The sequence below is a fragment of the Polypterus senegalus genome, chromosome 14 (assembly GCF_016835505.1).
Source record: "Polypterus senegalus isolate Bchr_013 chromosome 14, ASM1683550v1, whole genome shotgun sequence".
Classification (NCBI taxonomy): domain Eukaryota; kingdom Metazoa; phylum Chordata; class Cladistia; order Polypteriformes; family Polypteridae; genus Polypterus; species Polypterus senegalus.
The window spans coordinates 110,689,278-110,712,091 of record NC_053167.1 but is presented as its reverse complement, the minus strand read 5'-3'; the positions used below and the strand labels follow the sequence as shown (position 1 = coordinate 110,712,091).

The 22,814-nt window shown below is 39.2% G+C and overlaps 1 protein-coding gene across 1 annotated transcript in view; it reads left to right on the top strand.

Moving 5' to 3' along the window:
• Window positions 1–22,814, top strand: part of LOC120514791 — a 217,889-nt gene that overhangs the window by 30,833 nt on the left and 164,242 nt on the right. The window contains exons 8-13 of the mRNA XM_039735347.1: window positions 1,128–1,388; window positions 9,812–10,072; window positions 10,453–10,713; window positions 16,483–16,743; window positions 17,566–17,823; window positions 22,123–22,383. Of these exons, the coding sequence (XP_039591281.1) occupies window positions 1,128–1,388; window positions 9,812–10,072; window positions 10,453–10,713; window positions 16,483–16,743; window positions 17,566–17,823; window positions 22,123–22,383 (1,563 nt within the window). The remainder of the gene's footprint in view (window positions 1–1,127; window positions 1,389–9,811; window positions 10,073–10,452; window positions 10,714–16,482; window positions 16,744–17,565; window positions 17,824–22,122; window positions 22,384–22,814) is intronic.

The following is a 22,814-nucleotide window of genomic DNA, read 5'->3' as shown; positions in this document are numbered from 1 at the left end:
CCGTTGGACCCTTGAGCAAGGCCCTTAACTTGTAATTGCTCCATCCTGGGTATGACGTTAATCTGTATCCAGCCCTGCATGTTGGCCCTATAACCTGCAGGAAAAAAGTTTGGGGGTTTGTGGCAGAATTGGCACTCCAGTCACCGTAAAAAAAAAACTTCACACTGTTCCACTCCATCTGAACTACTGTGGTGCTGAAGTGTCACCCATTGCATGGTTGTATTCGGGTCCTAACCTGGGGTCCTGAGTTGGTGTGTCATGTGGTGGGTGCGGCAATGCGCTGTATCAGTGCGCGCTCCTAACCTCCTCCTCCTGTTGCTAACCTAGGTAGGCGCTGAATATCCAGCTGCCAGTGATGTGGAGGTCACGCTGTCTTGGTTAGCCTTATTGTTACCCTTAAAATGGCATGGCTTCTTTATTAAATTAGAAAGAAAGACACATTTCTAATGGGTATTTAACAGTTGGTATTACACACCTCCATGTACGCCAATATTTGGGCTACATAGTAAGGTGGTGAAATTATGAGAGAAAAAGGGGCCAACACTTGATTAGCAAGGATTATAGTGGATTAAGTAAATTGGCACATCTTTGGTGAGGTGGGAGAAAAACCAAAAACAGTTGTACCTGCAGGGAAACCTACGCAGTCCTGGGCTGACTGATTCCACACAGACAAAGGCGCTAGATCAGGGAGGCAGCACTGCCACCACCAGGCCTCTCTATTAATATATACCTTTCAAAATCCAAAGAAGAGAGAGAAATTTAAGAATACACTAAACTAATTACATATGAATAATGAAAATAGTTCAAATAAATGACAATATTAATACAAACAAATGAATCAAACATGAGCAAAAAAAGTATATAAAACAAGAATTTGAACACCAGCTGAGGAGAAACCCTGGCTGAAACACAACACAAATAAAGCCGTACTGTACCCCTTACACAGCTAATGAAGGTTGTCCTGGCACAATATAAGGCAGAAACTACTGTATATTTGTATATTGAGAGAAATCAACTTGGTTTATCTTTAAAAGTAATGCAAATGGAGTCGGAAAGTTCAAATGTATGAAGTTGTGTTTTATCTTGCACAAGGCTACTAACCTTGTTAAACATTTTAAATCTTTCAGCCCCATGTGAGCCTCACAACGTTAAAATCAGAGCAGACTGCCAGATGGACATGTTGGTGGCCCAGTGGGATTATGCGGCTGGAGCTTTGTCTTACACCATAGAAGCTACTAGCAACAATGGACAGCAGTACAACTGCAGCTCTTTCATGAACAGTTGTGTCATACCCGAGGTCAACTGTGGGGAAAGCCTAAATGCCTGGATTATCGCCTCAGATGATGAATGCAATAATTCCAAAGCTCTCAGTGAAGTGGTGGAAACTGGTAGGTCATCCTGCTTTACTTTGTTGTGTTATCTTCTCATTCTCTTATTTAAATGCAGCACCAATGTATTGTAGTCTTCTCCAAAATGCTATTAAGGAAATTCTTCCTTTTATGCAGCAGAGCTATAAAGATATTTTGAAAAATCATTTTTAAAATAGCCTAGAGGAACATCTTTTTTTTAATCTGAATTAGAAATGGGGAGGGTTGGTATCTGGAAAGGCTGTGGGAGCTGTGTCAAAACCTATGGAACATCAACCCCACATAGATGTGGGAAAAGATGTAGAAGAAGATGAAGAAGAAGAAAAACCTCTTTTGTCACTTGATTGTTCAATCCTTAGCAAGCAAAAGTCTCCCTTTTCATTAGAGCATGATGAAAGGGGCCGCGCCATCATATGATGCAAAATATGTCACTATTTACATGGTTTAGTGATGTCTATATGATATTTAAAAAAAACTGAAAACAGCACTGTGTAATCTTTATTACATGTTTATATAATACACATGCAAAACCGCTCATTTTAAAGCATCTCTCTATTATATAAAAAAATCTTGGGACAAGAAAAGACTTTTTCAGAGAGACACTTTCACATCCCGCAAGACAAAGAGTGGATGACAAAGTAGAACGTCATAAAAAATTCAAAAACATTGGCACGATACACAGGCAAAGTACGAAAATATGAAAGTCTCCAAAAAATGACAGTAAAGATTGCATTAGCGCAATCAAACGGAAATTATTACTCGGTGAAATGACAGAACAGGGAAAAGAGATTGAAAATATTGATTGGAGACTTAATTGTCTAATTCGTGTTGCCATCAGGGAAAAGTAGTGTTTCTACCCAATGTGGTGTAGGTGTATCCACGAGAACTAAAAGATTTGTTGTTTGGTGAAAGTGAAATCCACATACGCTGTCACGCTTGGGTCACAGAGTTGCACAGATACACAAGAGATTTTAGAGACAGAAATATTATTCAGACACTTCACACAAACATAAGTCTCTTTCAGGAGTGAATCAAGCTCGATGTTTAATCAAAGGGGACAGTTAAAAGAATGAAATTAAATTAAAAGAATAGAAAATCTTCCTCTTCATAGTGGTGTGCCTCAGGAGCAGGACCCCCAACAGGAGGAGAGAATGTCTGGGTGAGAAGAGAGACAAGGCAGTTAGACAAAAGTCCAGCTGCTGTACAGGGTTTTAAACAGGAATGGTAGCAGCAGCAAGCCAGCAGCTGATCAAGCAAACAGGAGGTAAAAAAACCTGTATTTGTTTCCCATTGTATCGCCACTTAAGAGGGGGTTTCAGAGGAGCAACTGCGTCTCCTTGGGATGCGTTCAGCCCCCTTCTTCACAACGCAAGCATCAGAGATGCGAAGTGGCTGGCGCATAGCACAGGCCTAGGTAAGCGAGCAGGGGACGAAGCCCCCTAGTACATCCTAAAGATACTTTCTCCACCCCTGCTTCAAGTCCTTATCTGGATTTGGATTTGAACTTTCATGTCTATTTTGTGAACAGTCCATACTTGCTTTATGACATCACCAATTGTATAAAAGAAAACAAGTCATTGTGAACTTTCAGGTAGGCTTTATTACTTTAGATTACTGAACTTCCGACTAAGATTTTAGATTTTCCATTTGATTGCTTCTTTAGCTTTGCTCTCTACAACACTGGCCGTTCGGTGCTGTTAACATTTTTGGTGTTGATTCTTGTCTCTGGAATGTTTTGCCAGTCGTGAGTATCCAAAATGGCTCAGGCTGAACCTCAACATAGACTGAGTTCACCTGCTATTTTAGATCCAGTCATCCTGTGCTGGTGTTGCTGCACTGAAAGTGAGGCTGCGTGAGGAAGAGAGCTCAGCTGATATCACCAGGAAGCCATCTGCTTGCAGTACTTACAAGGCAGTCTCTCTGCTGCCCAGAATGGGAGCTCTCTTATTAACTCACTCAGAAAAACTGCTTCTGAAGGCCTTTGTAATCCAGACATTGTGGGTTCATGTCTGCCCACCAACACTTACCTCAGGGCAAAATTTGTAGCTTAGGATATATCACGCTGCGATTTCATGACAAAAAACTGCAGAATTAGTGAACAACCACAAGGACAGTGTTAAATGAGAGGTGTGCGTATTTGAGAAATTTGAGTCAATATCTAAAACTCTGAGATGCTGCTGCCTAAAACCAGGGAGTAAAACTGTGAGGAAAGTCCAAATTAGAATTGTCAAAAGCTGTTTCACAGAAGATGAGTTGTCACCAGGACCAAAACCCTAAAATTATAAACCAAGCTGAGAAATAAAAGGCTATGAGTGGTTAACCAGAAAGCTTTAAACACTATTAGCACAAAAATGAAACTGCTGGAGGCTCAAATCCACAGAGACATGGCACATAGTTCCTCTTGTGAGGCAGCAGTGCCACACATCCTAGCAACCAAGCAACAAAATGGTAAAACTGCAAATTGGTGAGGTGGCACATTAAAAATTAAACAGCAGAAATATTTATATTTATCCCAAATTAAATTAGTACTATAAACCCCATATAGAAACAATCCTTGGGGTTCAAACTATCAAATGATCTATAAGAGGGGAATGGAAAACATCTATTTGACATAATTTAAGAAAAAATGTCCCAATTCACAAAACAGAGTAAGCAGTCAATTCATTCACTTATTTCCAGTTGTCCACGTCCAGGGGGAGTGTAATATGAAGTGCTTCTCCTGGCATGAACAATTATGGTGAAGGATGAAAGCTTTCAAGTGTGTAGGCTTACAGCCAATAATGAGACATGTATGACCCATAGCTAAAACAACACTTTGTTGTGAATTATCATCATCTTCATCATTTTCATTTTGTTCTTCCTGGTGAGGATTGCAGTAACAACATCCTGAGTAGACCTCCCTATCCTGAACAACTGCCTACAGCCATCTTGAGAAATACTCAGCTGCTTCCAGGATATAGCTGAACACAGGGCCGTTCACTGAGCAGTAAACAGACAGCTTTGTCTGCAGATGTATCAACTGCTTCTCCACAACAGACTGGTACAACGTTTGTAAAACCGCTTTGACCATGGAACCCCATACTCTTGTACCACCTTCCACAAGATACTACGGGGTCCACAGTCAGAAGCTTTTTCCAAATCCACAAGCATATCTTGACAAGATCGGAAAATTCCCATGACCCTTTGAATATCTTTTTTAGAATCCACTGTTCCACAACCAGGACAGGATTCATATAGGATTCTTCTGAATACGAGGATCAACTATCAGATGGAACCTCTGTTCCACAACCATAGCATAAGCTTTCCCAGAATGGCTGAGGAATGTGATTCCTTAAGGACTGAAACACCGACCCCACCTTATTCTCCACGGTTTCAGCAAACTCCTCTCACACACAGACATTTGCTTTGCCATTGTCATAGATACCACCTTTATTTGCATACTTGGTACCTTTTACTCAAATCTGGAGACCCTCCTGCTAATTTTGCACTCACAGCATGTTTCTTGAATGTGACAGCTTCCCTGGCTGCTGGTGTTTACCAGAAAACAACATTTTAGCCACAGCAACTTGCAGATGCCTCCAAAACTGAGATCTTGACTGCAGTCCATTTAGACTCTCGGTACCCTAACTTTTTATGGGATGCAAGAGATGCTCTTCCAGAGGATGAAATTCACCACTAAGTGGTGATCAGTTGACAGCTCAGTATTTATATTTAATGTTTTTTGCAATATAATTCTAATAGATTGTTTGCATTTTGAGTTGCTTTTTCACATTTTCTGGTGGACGGGAATGTGAAGTAGTGGCTTCAGGTTAGCACTACAAGACTGTCTAGATGGAAAATAATACAATAAAGAAAATAGAAATTAGGGTCTTGAGGGTATACAGGGAGAAATAGATGTTGACTTAAAATAGCTGGAGTTGTGAATATCCCTAGATATTTTAATTAATAGAATTGTGTGGACTAGAACTTATATGTAGGTCAAGAAAAACAGTAACTGTAACGTATGATGAAATGTTGATGATAGGAGGTTCTTGAAGGAACATACAGAGAGACACAAAGACTGGAGATATTAATGAGGTGAATCATAGGTCAAGGCTAGAGTTTTGAAGTGGATCCATGCAGCAGCAGTGTAGGAATAGAATTAAATTCAACTCCTGCATGTAGTGTAGGGTGTATGATCACTCAATTTACTGATTATCAGTTTTGACTTTGGAAATGCTGGTAATTAAGTGAAATAATCAATAAGACACAAGGGACGCCATGTTAAGGGTAAGTACAGCGAGGGATCCCTGTTTCACTTTCCGTCTGGGATGCCAGAAACAGGAAAAAAGCTGTACAATTTATGAACACGGTACATAAATCAGTGAAAGTCCACTGTAACACTTTCATTTTTTTTGTTGGGGTTCAAATGTGGATAAAATATTATTATAATATATATATTATAATATAATAATCATAATAATAATCCATTTTATTTGTTTAGTGGCTTTCCCAAAACTTACTTTCACAAATAACCCAAACATACTTGTTGAAATAAACAAAATAATACAGTTTGTTAATAACATTAAGATAATAGATATATTATATCAACATATACATCCACGATGTAGAAACCATATGTTTATATGGTTATTTTTTATCAATTTTAAGCCCTTATAAACTCTCCCACACTCTTATAAAAATTTCTTGCACAGTTATACAGCATAAACCCTTTGTATTCTCTTAGATATTAGGTAAGATTCGTTGAAATTATGTATGTAAACACACTGTTTATATACAGTAAAACCTAAATATTATTTTAAAGATATTGAACGTCTCAGATATGTTACGGCCATTACGATAGATAGGCCACCAGCAATGAATACGTACAATGCAAGAAAAATTGTATACAGTAAAATATGTGTACAGTGACACTAAACGTACGTTCATATACTAAGTATTGTACGTAGAAAATTAATTATGGTTACTCACCAACAATGACACGACGACTTGTCCGATAACGATGAGTTTCATTTTACTGCACAACAAAGGAGAGTGTTACAGCTCTTCCAAAGGAACCGCTTCAGGCGACTGTGTAGCACCGCCGTTGTTCTTCTTCCGGCAGTCTTCAATCCAAATCCCTAAAGCAGATTCCATCCGGACTACTGCCTCATTACATCGACTTACAACTTGTTTTGCGCCCTGGTTAAAGGACACTGCAGCCATAGATCTTATATTCTTTTCCTCCTTTTTAAATAAAAAGAACCATGGACTCATTGTTGCTGTAATGGCGTCCTACAGCGGTGTAGCTTTTCCCTTCCTTCAACATATCCAAAACTTTGACCTTTTTGACAATGGTTAGCATCTTCCGTTGGCACTTAAACACAAGATAAACAAAAAAGATAACTTTTTACACAGCGAAACACGTTGATGCTGAATGAGCGAGATGAGATTTCCTGGTTAATGCAGCGGAATCGAATTCTGCGCTCTGTCGCTGAGCCAATCAGCACACAGGGACTTAACCACGTGCTCTGATTTGGTAGTTTCTCAGCCATCCACCAATAGCGTCTCTTGTATGAAATCAACTGGGCAAACCCACTGAGGAAGCATGTACCAGAAATAAAAAGACCCATTGTCCACAGAAATCTGCAAACCAGTGAAAAATCTGTGTTATATATTTAGATATGCTTACATATAAAATCCGCGATAAAGTGAAGCTGCGAAAGTCAAAGCGCGATACAACAAGGGATTACTGTACATATTTATATGTAAAGATGAAAATCTATAACAAACAACATAAAATTATGAAAGCCTACTTAAGTTTTTCTCTCCTATAGAAAAAGACATATAACATTATAAATTCTATCTCTTGGTTTATATTGATCTTTTTCTCTAATATAGAAAAAGACACATAGCTTATGAATTCTGATCTTTCAATGCATGTGTTCAAGATGGTTAAGTTCTTTAGCTGATTAGTATGTATCTTGTTGTTGTACTGCAGTGTTAGTGCTCACAGCAGCCTCTGTGGTGGCTTACCACAAAGAGCGCTCTTTCTCTCTGTCTCTTTCTTTGTCTGTAGCGTGTGTGGATGTTTGAGACAGAGTGCATGTCTGTGAGATACTATGCATTTTCTTATGGGATGTATGATGAGAAACTCATAATAGGCAGAATTTATCTTTCACAAGGTTATTAACTTACAGTGACATCAATACCATAATACATTAGCTGGCTTTGTCCTGTCTATTAAATTACAATTACAGTTATCCAAATCAAAGTAATACTTGTTTTTGAGGTGTGTGATGCTTTGCTCTTTTCCTGGTTGGCTTTCTCCCAATATAGGAAGAATTTTCAGTAAACTTTCTTTCTAAGCTTAGGGGAGCGTCTTTTACTTCATTCTTGGTCACACCTTCTGGATGCAGGTGGTACTGCAGTTTCTCTTTGAGGGTTTTATATACACAGTGTCCTTGGGTGCTAACAAAATTTTACCTGCTAGGTCAACTGATGCTCAGTCAGCCACCATCGTTAGCAATGCAAACATGTGGTTTACGTATGTTCTCCATCCCTCTTGCTCGTGCATTTGCTCTTCCTCAGCAGGTTTGGACTAATGTCAGTCTTGTCCAAACTTCAGTACAGGCAAGAATTCCACACTTCCAGCCCAGCACAGGTGCCCTCAAGTGAAGAAATTGCTTCAAACTCTGCTGTGGCCACTTCCTTACAGCTATGGGTTCTGGTTAAGGGCAGCCAAAGCTGGCTAGCTTGAGCTATAGCTTGATGAGAAGAGCAGCTAGTTTGAGTGTGGTTGATGTTTTGCATGTTCTCCCAGTGTCTGTGTGGGTTTCCTCCGGATACTCCAGTTTCCTCCCACAGTTCAAAGACATGCAGGTTAGGTGCATTGGTGATCCTAAATTGTCCCAGGTGTGTGCTTGGTGTGTGTTTGTGTGCACATGCCCTGCCCGGGGTTTGTTTCCTGCCTTGTGCCCTGTGTTGGCTGGGATTGGCTCCAGCAGACCCCCGTGACCCTGTAGTTAGGATATACCGGTTGGATAATGGATGGATGGATGGAGAATTAGGAGTCTTGTCATTGACTTCTTGGATGTGCCTCTTGGTTGACCAGTGGTGCAAAGTTCTATCCATCAATGTTGCTCCTCCTTGATTTATGGTCCTTTGTTCAGGATTTGGGTGTCCAGCTCGTGCCTATGGGAGATGTCCCTGCTGATGTTACAAGTTCTGGTATTGATCATCTTATCAGATAACGTGCAAAGCTGCATTTCAGCAGAGATCATGTCAAGCAAACTGATACTTTTTTAGCTTTCAATAAGAGTGTCTGACAGCAACTTGGATTCCTCCTAGCAAAATGGATAATGTCAGTCTGTCCTACAACAGGAAGCCAGTGAAGAGACCAAGGCAGAAGAGTAGTGGGAGTGAAATGAAGAATAGAGAACACCATTCTGGAGTAGCTGGAGAGGTCTGATAGAAGTTGAATGAAGCCCTACCAGAAGAGAGTTGCAATATCACAACCAAGAGAGAACCAGTGCTTAAACAAGGAGATGCATGGCATAATTAGTGAGGAGGGGTAAAATATTCTGAATATAAGAATTAAGAAACAACATGATTAGATAATTGAAAAAATATATCAGATGAATGAAAGTGAGGAGTCCAGAGTCACACCATGATTCCTAACTGTAACTGATGGGGAAAGGGTAACATCTACAAGAGCAATGCTTAGAGAAAAATATGAGGAAGGAGAATCAGAAGGCAAGTACAGGATATCTGACTTTCAAAGGTTAGGTTTAATGTGATGATCATTTATCGATGATGAGAAAGCAGTGAGGCACCTGGAGATCTACAGTATAGTTGAAAACTGTGAGTTGCAAATGGGAAATGAGAGAATGATCTGTGCATCATCAGTATGGAGGTGGTAGGAGAAGCCATGAGATGAAATAACATTGCCTAAGGAATGAAAGTAGAGAGAAAAGAGAAATGGACCTACACCTGATCCTTGAGAAACACCTGTGGAGAGTTTCTATGAAGAGGACAAAGAGTTGGAAAAGGGGAAATGAAAAGATTGGCCAGAAAGTCTAAAGCAGAACTGCTGATTCAAAGTTTATCGACAGAAGAGATATCCTCTCACTTAAGTCAAACAACCTAGGCTGTGCATTGATTGAGGAGAGTTTAAAACACCTGCATTACTGTACATGGGACTGACTGAGCAAAACGATGTATACGTAAATTGCATTGCATGTAAAATTAAATTATCACCACTGTAATGATAATCAGTATTATTTCAATAATGTCTTAGTTTTCCTTCTACATCATCATTTTGATTTTTCATTTAATGTGTCTTCTACAAAATGTTGACTACCCCTGCTGAACTACATTTCAAGATTATTTTGGACAATTACAGTAAGCGTTTCTGTCGGGTTGACTATAATTAACATGTTTACTCTTTTTGCCTTCTAATACAGTGCCATGCAGTCCCAGCGTTATCAAGGCAGATGCAGGCTGCACAGCTGACAGTATTTCAGTGTTCTGGGCCGATACCAACGGAGCAGTTACCTACATAACTACAGCTGAAGGATCTGATGGCGAACACTCTTTTTGCACCTCTAGTCACAACAACTGCCACTTGACTGATCTGCCATGTGGCCAGTCTTATAACATCTCTGTCATTGCATCCAACTCCAAATGCAACAGTTCTAGAAGCAACACTGTCTTTGCTTATACAGGTAAATCAGATAAATTCTAAACAAATTTTAATCAGCTTGCAAAATGAATTTTAGGAATAAGTTTGTGAAACTGTAAGTGAAATAAATCTTTCATCAGTACTAATGAACTTTTAATTGATGAATACCAATATTGGCAGGAGGTGGAACACAGACTGGAAGTTTGCCCAAAAGGGAATATAAATCCTCAGTGCTTAAATAACTGCGTTGTATTCACTCCTTCTGAATGGAGTTTACTAATTTGCATTTTCTCAGCTGTCTTTGGAGATGTAGGTATTTCTAATCATGCAGGTTTTCATAATACCTGGTAAGTCACTGAATCTAAGGCATTCTAGCCCAAGTGAAGGAAATGTAACCAAATGTGCTCTGTGTTTTACTTCTAGCCCCATGTCAACCAACATATCCAAATGTATTTGTGGACTGCATAACTAACCAAGTATTAGTGATGTGGGAGCAAAGCCAAGGATCCAGCTCTTACAAGGCAATACTGCAAGGGAGCAACGGCCAGAACCTGACCTGCAATGCGACCCTGGATAACTGTCAGATACAAAACCTGCCCTGTGGCCAGCAATACAATGTCAGTGTAATAGGCCAGGATGGAATTTGTACAAGTCCACCATCAGATAGTGTACTGATATCCTCAGGTTGGTTCTTTCTAATGCCATTCACTTTCTGTACTTATTCACCTGTATAGTGCACTTGATATGGAGAGATCGGTTTGTTGCTAATCAAGAAGAGATTATCCAGCCTTAGATGATGACCCCTGAACAAATGTCTTTTACTAGCTGATCAGTTTTTATAGTAAACAAAGACAGCCACATTGATCAACAGTTGTAGACGTCCAATTCAAAGCTACATTAGGATCTATTGAAAGCATTTATTAGACAAATGTGGTGCATTTTTCAAGCCAAGAGCCAGTGTGAATTCATTTGGAACATTGCTGATTAGCGCCCCAGCCTCTGCCGTGAACTCATTGTGTGACCCCAAGTAAGTCATTTAACCTGACAATGCCCTTTATAAAAATACAATATGTGAACTATTGGGATTTATAAGCAATTAGGATAAAAACATCAACTAAATAAATAAATGAGAATTGATTTTTAAATACTTAGCTACTATACCCCATTCATTTACTACTGGGGCCATACCACCTGCACTTCAGAAAAGACAATCCACATAAAAAGAAGCATGTTTGGACTTGGCCAGTACTTGGATGGGAGACCATCTAGGACAAAGATTCCTAAACTTAGACCTGGGGACCCCATGTGACTGTTTTTGGTGCAACCAGATTCACAGTCATTTACCGTATATACTTGCGGATAAGTTCTCCCACAGATAAGTCAGGACTCGATTTTATCGTATAATTTATGGTATTTTATAATGTCGGTCATATAAGTCGAATGCGGAAAAGTCACACAATTGGTTCAAGGGATTATGATATGCTAGCGCCCACCTGAGAGTAACCATGGAGCACACTGCCTTTTCTTTCTATGTGGGTACAGCAATGCGCTGTATCAGTGCGTGATCCCAAGCTCTCTCTCTCTCTCTATTGCGCCTACGTGACCACACAGTAATACCCAAGCTATTCCAAAGCAACATTTGCACTGATTTGTGTTGTTTTTATCTCACACCCTCATTCACCTTTATCGTAAGAGCATCCCTTATCTACAATGGAGTGTTCGATCAGAAGAAAACATGAAGCTGGTTTTAAATTAAACGTCGTTGAAATACAGTCAACCCTCGTTTATCGCGGTTAATCAGTTCTAGACTCTGCGCGATAAGTGAACTTCGCAAGTAGGATTCTTTATTTATAAATCGAATATTTTCACAGTTAGAGCATATAAAACCTGTTTACGACCTTCTAAATACATTTTCTAACATTATTAGAGCCCTCTAGACATGAAATAACACCCTTTAGTCATATGTTTAAACTGTGCTCCATGACACGACAGAGATGGCAGTTCCATCTCAAAATTAAAAGAATGCAAACATATCTTCCTCTTCAAAGTGCACGTCAGGAGCAGAGAATGTCAGAGAGAGAGAGACAGAGACAGAGAAAAGCAAACAATCAAAAATCAATAGGGCTTTTTGGACTTTTAAGTATGCGAGGCACAGCCGGACAAAGCAGCTACAAGGAAGACAGCAATGTGAAGGTATTCTTTCAGCATTTTTTTTAGAGGAGCATCTGTATCCTCTAGGCCAGTGGTTCCCAAACTTGATCCTGGGGACCCACTGTGGCTGCAGGTTTTTGTTTCAAGCAGATTCACAATCAGTGATCATAATCGATAAAAACTGACCTCATTTAATTAGCTGTTCTTTTTTACTCTCTCTTATTCTGCATTCAGAAATAAACAACAGTATGGTTTTTACATTTATAAGACATTTAGAAATATTTCCATGTTCTTCTAAAGCTATAAATGCTTAACTCTCTTTTGTTGTTTTCCTATTATTTTCCCCTTTTCCCGTGAGGTTTGTTCTCTTCATTTAACCCTAATAGTGACAATTAACAGCCAGCATAGCAGACACCCAGGATGATGAAGGCTGCAACGACTTCAGTGTCTGACCTACTAATTACTAAAGAATCAATTACATAACCAAAACACCTGGATAAGCAGAATGAAAATTAGGTTGAAAATACTGTTAACAAAATTAAAAAATGCATATTCCCCATACTGTATAACTAATTAATAAAAATGTACCTAACTTAGTTTGTAATTTCTATATTGACTCCAAAACACAGAAACTGGGAAATAATGACTCGTTTAATTAGGCTAAGAGTCCAATGAAAAATGGAGGTTGGTTGGAACAAAAACCCTGCAGCCACAGTGGGTCCCTAGGAACAAGTTTGGGAACCACTGCTCTAGGCAAACAGCCCCTCTGCTCACACCCCCTCCATCAGGAGCAGAGAGAATGTAAGAGAGAGAGAGAGGCAGAGACAAGCAAACAATCAAAAATCAATACGTGCTGTTTGGGCTTTCAAGTATGCAAAGCGCCGCATGAGAAGCATATCGTATATTATTGAGTAGTTTTATTTAATATGTAATACGTGCTCTGATTGGGTAGCTTCTCAGCCATCTTGCAATAGCGTCCCTTGTATGAAATCAACTAGGCAAAGCAACTAAGGAAGCATGTACCATAAATTAAAAGACCCATTGTCTGCAGAAATCCGCGAACCAGCAGAAAATCCGTGATATATATTTAGATATGCTTACATTTAAAATCTGTGATGGAGTGAAGCCGCGAAAGTCGAAGCGCAATATAGCAAGAGATCACTGTAGCGAAAGAAATTGGTAACTGCGCTGCTGCAACAAAATTCGATGCGTCTGAGAAACTGATGTGAGATTGAAGGAGGCAAGAAGCTTAAGTGTCACATTTTGAATGGCCGTATGATCGATTTTTCGGGGTCTGATTTTATGATCGATTTTTCAGGTTTCAAGACCTGACATTTTATATTTCTATAGCACATTTTATATACAGTAATTAGCTGGTCAAAATAAATTTTTATCTTCTGCCGTTCAGAAAAGCACATCAGTATGATTTTTACATTTATAAGATACCAGATGAAGTACCTGCTGCTGCCAGGTTTTATTTATAGAGTGGGTTTAGGAAAGAAAGCAAAGGTTTATGTGTTTTTTACAAGGTGACCCTGTTGTTATTGTTTACTGTCCCATCTGTCACCCACACACTCTCTTTATGAATGTGTCTAATCTTGTGAGCTGAGAATTTATTCTTTATGTGTCTCATTAGACTACAGAACTTTGGTAACTCTTTGCTGGGTTGTAACCATGAATGCTGTCATGTCTGAATCGTCCTCTTAGTTCAAGGTGGACAGTTCATAGTGCTTAAATCGTGAAGAAAATCCAAGAAAGCAGAACTTAAACAGCAACCCTATGATTCCCGTTTGTATTGTGCTTCCACTCTTGATCAAGCCTCACCCCACAACCCCCTGCAAAAGCACACAAAACCCCTCTTTATATTACTGCAGATAGAAGCAGCATACAGTGTTGTCCAAGTAAGTCATGTTCAGCTCTGGTCACTTCAGTCTGTCTGGATGTTTCACTTTGTCTGGATGTTTCACTTACTCTGAGCCAGCAGGTGGCACTGGTATGCACTGCAGCACTCAAAAAAAAAAAATCCTGGGACCCCCAAGGTCAGAATTTTGGGTTCCAAAGTAGTCGGGGTTGTCCGTATGTTTCTAGAGAGCAACTATGTACAATTTGGTCCCGGTCAGTTTAGTATTGTATACGGAACAGACAGAAAGACATTAAACTTTATGTCTACAGATTTAAAAATAGGTCTGCTTTTGCTATAGCTTAAGACATCAGTGGTCAGAGTGGTTGTCCTGAGGCTAGGGATCTGTGCTGGCAATCAGAGGTTTGCCAGTTCAAATCCACTCCATTGGGCCCTTGAACAAGACCCTTAACCTGCAATTGCTTTGTCCTGGGTATGACGTTAATCTGCATCTGCATCCTGCCCTGCAAGCAGGTCCTCAAACTTGCAAGGAGAACTCGAGGGTTGGTGGTGGGATGTCACCCGTTGCACGGCTGTACTTGGGTCCCAATCCAGGTAGTTCATTGTGTGGTGGGTGCGGCAATGCACTGTAAATATCACTGCATGCTCCCAGCCCCTCTCTCTTTAAACATCTATCTCTGTTTTGTTGTTTTTATTACATTGCCCTTTTCTTTGCAGTTTGCTCACTTCATTGTATCCTAATACTGACAACTAAAAAAAAAGAGGAGCAGTCACCCGAGGAAACAACACTGAATAATGAAAGGCTGCAGCTGCTTCAGCGCCAGACCCTGTAGCAAGAAGGTTATTTGTGCCAAATGTAACTAGAGAAATGTATTTCACAAAGCTATGCAATTCAGCTGAGAGAGAGAGAGAGAAAGACTGCCAGGGAAATGGACAAATGACAGCTGTAAGTCAGGTTAGGGAGACGGGCAGGAGACATGTGAAGAACACACAAGCAGGCTATTTGAAATAGTGCTCATGTCTGCTTGACTGATATGGCTACAAAACCCAGAGTCTGTGATAAATGATGAGAACAGATGAAGGTATTAATAACCAGCCAGTTCTTCTGATACGTGCCCTTATCTTATATGAATTCTTTGGATATGTAATTAATTATGTGAGTGTTTATGATGATGAGGATCCAGCACAACATCAGAAGTGTCTCACTATGCCATCGACATTCATTACTGGTTGGGACATCTGTGTGTCTGCATTCTCCCACTTGGCTGTGATGTCCCTTTGCTTCTCTTCGGCCTGAATATGTATGTACAGTGTACAGGATTATGCATTATATTCTGGGAATGAATGCTATCTTTTAAAGCAAGTTAAATACATATATCTCTTTTGGTACCATTTTCTCTCTAATAATTATTGTCACCATGAGTACAAAGGAGATGGTATTGGTTCTAGTCCAGGGGTGGGCAATGTCAGCCCTGAAGAGCCTCAGTGGCTGCAGGTTTTTATTCCAACCCAGTTTCTTAAAGAGAAGTCAATTACTGCTGATGAAGCACTTATTGCTTAAGTAACATTTTGATACTTCATTTTAATGGTCTCACTTGCTAAGGTTCCCCACCCTTAATTGCTTATTTCAATCTTAAACGCTGCATTCACTGTTTTAATGGCTCCTTATTAGCAATAAGATGTAAATGACAAAGCAGTCAGCAGTTCACCAGCTAGCTTGTTTCGATTTACATCTCTGTGTGTTCATCATGCACTGTTTGATTTATTAAAACACTTAATAGAAAATGTGACAGACTGAAAATTATCCATTTTAGGCTTCAAATCATTTTGATGATATCCTTGGAAAGGCAAAAAAAATCTATGATATAAGAACCTTTCATTGCAGACTAACAAGCCATAAAATTAAATAAGGTCTGAGATTGGAAAGGTTTGGTTTATAATTAAGCAATTGGGTTGGAATGAAAACCTGCAGCCACTTTGGCTCTCCGGGACCGACATTGCTCGCCCCTGATCTAGTCAATTCTGCATCAAGAAACAAGTCCCGTGGAGAAAGAAAGAGCGCCCCCTGCTGGATACAGACCCACTAATAAGTAAATAATGATTTAAATAACCAGAACACCATCAAAAACAATATGAAAATCAGGAAAATAATGTTAAAAAGAAAAAAAACAAGAACAAAACATATATAACTGCATAGTACATTTAAAAAAATCTACCAAACTTTGTTTTGTAATTTCTGCACTGAGTGACAGGTATTTAGTGGTCTTGATGGACTTCTATTGCTTATAGAATAGTCCCTGTCTTCCTTTGGACCAAGTAGTTTGAATGTTTACTTGAATTGTTCATATTTTTGACATCTTCCTTTAGGACATGTTTCCATATAAGTTGAACAGCATCTTCAGGTTTAAGTAAGTTTCTTGACTTTTTTGTTCTTTTTACAGTTCCATGTGGCCCAGAACACATTGAAGCAGATACTGACTGCCTGACAGGCATTGTTACAGTGCTATGGGATGCCAGTGAGGGTGCCCACATGTACAGTGCCATAGCAGAATCAGTAAATGGAACCCAGAACGTCTGTAATAGCACCGATACAAACTGTATCATGGCAGGGCTTGAGTGCGGACAACCTTACATGATCTCAGTCCGATCGTCATCAGGGAATTGTCAAAGCATGCCAAGTAAAGAAGTTCTCATTCAGCAAGGTGGGTGAATATGGGAGAAGATATGGACTCAAGCAGAGGGATACACTTGTAGTGTTATTATTGTCATGTGTATAGAATACAGTCGGGTTAAGAAAGAAAGAAAGAAAGAAAGAAAGAAAGAAAGAAAGAAAGAAAGAAAGAAAGAAAGAAAGAGACAACTTGTTGAAGCCACGAACTTGCCAGCTCCCCAGCTTTCTTTCCAAGTGACATTAAACTCAATAGAACAATCCCGTCATGGGAAGTCCTACAGTAATCACAAGATTTCCAGTGTCTGATCTACATGGCTGCTCAGTTAGTGATCACATACGAGCTACAGAAGCACTACTGTGGCTTGCCTTCAGGCAGTTAGTGCAATGAAGAGGAAGAAATGGGAGGCTTTTTTTTTTTCTAGTTAAAGGATACAATGTATTTATTACAAAGGTGTTTATTTTCTCTTTTACTGTCTAGAGTTACAAATACAATAGCTGCCTTAACACCCCAAATCTTACATTTTTGTTTTATTTGTAATCTTATATTAGCATTTTTCTTTATCTTTTGTTGCCTGGTAGGCAAACTGTATCTGTTAAAAATACATAACAAGCTCTGTTACTGCTTCCCAATAGGATTAACATCTTAGAGCCTTTATCATAATCAGTGAAAGGATTCTTCTGTTTCTTGAACTTTTTTTTTTTTAAATGACATGTCTACTGAGTTTTCTTTTTCTCTTTTACTTATATGTGAGAACTTCGCTCCCACAGGATTTTGCCTGACTCTGGTCACTTTGATTGTCAAAACAGAGAAGTTGTTACAAATGTGGTTTTGCTCTTTGCTCTACTCTTTTAGTGCCATGCCTCCCTCAGAAAGTCAAGAGTCAGCCCACGTGTCCTGGGAGCTCCCTCACATTGAGCTGGGCCCCGAGCGTTGGAGCTTCTTCCTATACAGCTGCAGCATGGGAAGAGGATCAGTTGGTCCTCTGCAGTTCCACTGAACCATCTTGTGAGTTTCAGGACTTGAAATGCGGCTGGACGTACCATATAAATGTTACCGCCACTGGTGGGAACTGCACGAGTGCACCAAGTTTAGTCCATAGCATCCAAACAGGTAAGCCATGTGTCTCACACCTTCTGGCATCTCACTGTGAGCAAATGTAAAATTAATCAGATTACTTTACTTCAGTAGAGGATTTTGGCTCACCCAATGGAATGAAAAATGTCAGATTTTAATCTGAAACAGTGTTTTATGTCAACAGTGAAAGTACTGTTTTGTTTTTCTTTCTAGTTGGACAGTGTGGACATTGATATTGTTTAAGGCCATTTATCTGTGCCTATCTGCACAGAGCACCCAAAATATCTGCTGGATCTAATTTCAACAGTCACACCTCATAACCACCTCTTTAAAATTAAATCCATTTTCCATGTAAATTTAACAAATTACATGAATACCTAAATGAGAACCTAAATAGTTATAAGACAAAAATGGTATTGTGGCGTAGTGTTAGACCAGGGATTCTTAAATTGTAATAATTCTCTGAGTAAAGACAATAAAAGTGCATGCAGATTGACCTTAAATAAGATAGTTACTGTTGTGGAAAAAAAACTTTCCAAGGAAGACAGTCATGGAGCCCCAGTGAGAATGCAGAACATTTCTTTACTTGCACAAATGTTTCAGTCCATAGAGTGAGCATTTAATTAAACAATTCATCTGCTTTTATACTTTTTTGAATTACATCACTTTATCTAATACATCAAGTCATCTGACTCTTAATATTCAGAACTTTATCATCTCCTCCAATCAACATGTCAGTTCTCTCATTATTCTGAACACCGCTTTATTAAGAGGGGTGTTTAGTAGATTGGCCGATTGATCTTAGCACCGCTTCATTGGTAGCTTCTCTCAGAGGAGGCAAAGATTCTCGTGTTTTCAGCTTTAAGTTACATTTAGTTAATACTTGTGTTATATTCAATAAAATTCATTCTGTTATGCCTTCATAAATATATATATATATATGTATTGTGGGCCTTGCCCGGCTGGGACACCTCTATACTGAAAGGACTGCGGGCGAGAGCTTATCTAGAGCATTACCTCCCCAGAACACTAGAGGGCAGCCTCCCTGGCTTGCAGCAGTTGTTTGGAGAATGGAAGCTCAACCATGCAGGGGCCTGTGGCCATCATCAGAGGGGGGCTAGAGAATTGCTGAGCCCTTGGTTGTGTGGTTGTGTGCTGGTGTTTGTGTCTGTCTGTGTCGGGGTTTGTACGGTAAGAGAACCCTCTAGTACCCACTATATATATATATATGTGTATATACAGTATATGTGTGTGTGTGTGTATGTGTGACGCACTCAAAAAAAAAGAGTGGCCATAATAGTTTTTCTTATTATAGTAATAAATCGCCAAAAGTGAATACTATTTGGTAAACAAAGGGTCCCTGCTGTCGATTGGACCATGAAAACGGACTGTGGCATGAGCAGTAATTGATAGGAACGTGTTTCACACTGAAGTGGTTCCGTCAGGGTTGCAGTAAAGGGACGAACTTCGGCCCGCCCCTCAGAAACAACTTGGACAACAAATTGAAAGTGGTGTGCTCTCACTGCTGCTCCACTTTACCTAATCCACAGGACCAAAGACTTGGATTACGTCACCATTGAGGGCCAGTGGAGTTCAGTTCCAGACTGGGTTGACGTAGCTCATCCTCTGGCGGAGGCAAAGTTCACGTACACTTCGGGATTTGGTTCTTTCTTCATTTCTGTGGCTGTGGCCCACTAGTGGGGCCTGTAACAGATTTGTGTGTATATATATATATATATATATATATATATATATATATATATATATATACTTGTAATAAATTCTAAAAGATTATTTTATGTTAACTAAGAATTCCATACTGTTACAAGATGTCCTTGCATAGCATACCAAGACACATGCCACATATTAGCAACCAATATTCCCAACAGCAGTGCTTGATAACATTGTGTGTGACTTGACAAAAAAATTAAACAAAAAAAACAAACTGTCTTTTAATTGCTGACATCAATGATTGAGCATAGGAGTATTCTTTAGACCAGGGGTGGGCAAAGTCAGTCCTGGAGGGCCGCAGTGGCTGCAGGTTTTTGCTCCAACCCAGTTGCCTAATTAGAAAACAATCCTTGCCAATAATTTAATTTCATGGCTTGTTCCTGTTTTAAATTTGCACATATCAGGTCATTCTCATATCCTAGCTTTTTTTCCTCCTTTCTAAGGATGTCACTCAGATGATTTGAAGTCTAAAATGGATGAGAAATTCTCAGTCCTTTACTTTTTTTCTCGTAACTTTCCTTTCAGGTATTTAATTAAACCAAACGCATGTAAATGGAGAAATGCTGGTTTCTTTTGTTATTTGCATCTTATTGTTAATAAGGAGCAATTAAAAACCCAACAACAGCTATTTAAGAATGAAATGAACAATAAAGGATTCAACAGCTTAACAAGCGAGACAATTAAAGTGAAGCAGAAGTGTTACTTGAGCAATAAGTGCTTCTTATTAAGCAACTGGGTTAGAACAAAAACCTGCCGCCACTGCAGCCCTCCAGGAATGACTTTGCCCACCCTTGCTTTAGACAATAAAAAACATAAAGGTCAATACATCACATTGTCAATCATTTTTATTCACCATTACCAGTATTTGTATGGGTCACCAGTTATTTATATGGGAATTTACCTTGGAGCAGCTTACCACAAGATCACATATGCAGTAAATAATGACTGACTGACTGACTGACTGACATGAGTTAAACAACACACAATATCAACAGTTGCAGAGAAGTTCAGTTATAAAGAAGATGTGCAAATGAAAGCGCATGTGTGTATAAAGTGTATATATACTGTATATACACACATACTTATATACATACTGTATACACACATACACACTTTATTTCACATATGAAAGAACACACACATAAGTGAGGAAGATAGGCTAAATTACTGGCTTGTGAGAGCCACGACTCTGGAAAAGAAACCATTTAAGTGTCTATGAGTTTTAGTTTTAATTGACCTAATGCATTTACCAGAAGTGTGTTTTGGGGACATGCAAAAGCTTGCATATGGTAATCCGTTCAGTTAGCCAATAAAAGATGCCATTTTGCTTGACTTCTCATTGCATCCATAATGTCTAAAACGGTACAACACCCTACTACTACAGACAAATACCATACCAAATGGCATATAACAGAGACATATGTATTGCATTTGTCAGTCCAGCAGATGGAGCATCACAAACATTTATAGTAATGCATTTTGCTCTCACAAATGTTCACAATGTGCCATCTTTTGGAATGACAACATGCATTACACAATACTGCAAACATTAACTTAGAACTGCAAACATTAACTTAGATTTCAAGTTTCTTAGATGAGTAGAACAGCTAGTAAAACATAAAATACACATAACTTTCAATAAATAACATAAATACATAACACTAACAGACCATAAACATTAGATTGAGGAGGAAGCTAATGTGGAAACTTTAAGGCTGAGCATGTAAGGGGTTTGTTTCCTCACATGTGTGAGCAGAAATACACACGTGCCTAAAATAGCTAGTCTCTCACAAACCAAACTAAAAATAATAAACCATCAAAAACAACTTGGTCAGAAGTAGAAAAAGAGAAAAAGAAAGGATTAAGCAGTGTAGCTGCTTCTAAAGTGATTGCTGCTTTTTACAATCATAAGATAACACTCTACCATGCTTTCACACCTGCTTTTAGAAAAGAGGGAAATGGCTATGGAGCAACTCACAGGATCACATCTCTTTTGTAGCAAAACCATGGATCCTCCATAAGATTGCCAGCCAGAAAAAAAAAGAAAGCAACAAATGATGAAATAAATGAAAATTCAATCACCTGTAGATCCAGGCCAGTAATCTAGAAACGTTGTGTAGAATGCAGAGAATCCATACTCTACTAACATTGGTTACAGAGAGATGATGCTCCATAATCAAGTTGGAGCTGGGCCTCATTCCTATACATTCCTATATATTGTCCATGAATAGAAAACTGTGTCAAAGACCTTTAAGGGGGTTCACTTAAGAACGATTGCCATGAGCAATCACGATATACTGCAGCTTTACTTGTTATTTCAAACTGAATGCCTAATATTTTTCCTACAGCCGTATCTGAATATCTTCTGTACCTCACCATGTGGTAAGAAGTGCAAACTTGTGCTCTGAGGGGTTCATGTTTAGATCTTTGTAAACAAGAGGCACGGTCTTAATATTGATTCTAAAAATATAAGCCTGCCAAGGGGTAATTTGGTCAAGAGGCTCTCTGCTTATGTTGTCTTACATTGGACAAATCCACCATGTTGAATGTTTCTACTTTACTGACACTCCTTCTGGAGTATAATGCTTTTGTTTGTATTTCAAGCCCCATGTCCTCCCAAGGAAGTAACAAGCCAGATTGATTATACAACGAACATTGTGACTCTGGAGTGGCAGCCCGGCCGACATGCAAATACCTACACTGCCACCGCCATAGGAAATTATGGGCATGTGACATCTTGTCAATCCACAAACTCAAGTTGCCAATTTAAAGATTTGAGGTGTGGTGAAAAATACAATTTCAGCATAATAGCCACTGACGGCAACTGTGACAGCATTCAGGTGATGGTCCCAGAACAAGAAACAGGTACTTGTTTTTTATTGCTTATTTTTCATTTATAAAGTGGGATTGGAGTGAGATCAGAATGAGGTCTCATGATACTTGTGGCAATTTTATTTCATTTTTAATAAGGTAGTACGACAAGAGGTAATGAATAGAGGATACCTAATGACAGCTGATGGTAGACAGGCAGGAGGTATTAATACCATTTTTGTTGACTGCAACAGAATTTTATTACAAAAGGAAACAGGAAATGAACTCTAACTCATTCAACTCAACTTATGGCTAGCAACCATACCACCTGCAGTTCAGAACAGTTAATCCACCTTTTAAAGCTAAGTATTTTCATACCATTTAGGAGGAGGTGTTGGTGAGACCAACAGGGGGCGATTACCCTGTGGTCTGTGTGTGGATCCCATTGCGCCCCAGTGCAGTGATGGTGAGCTTGTAATGGCCGA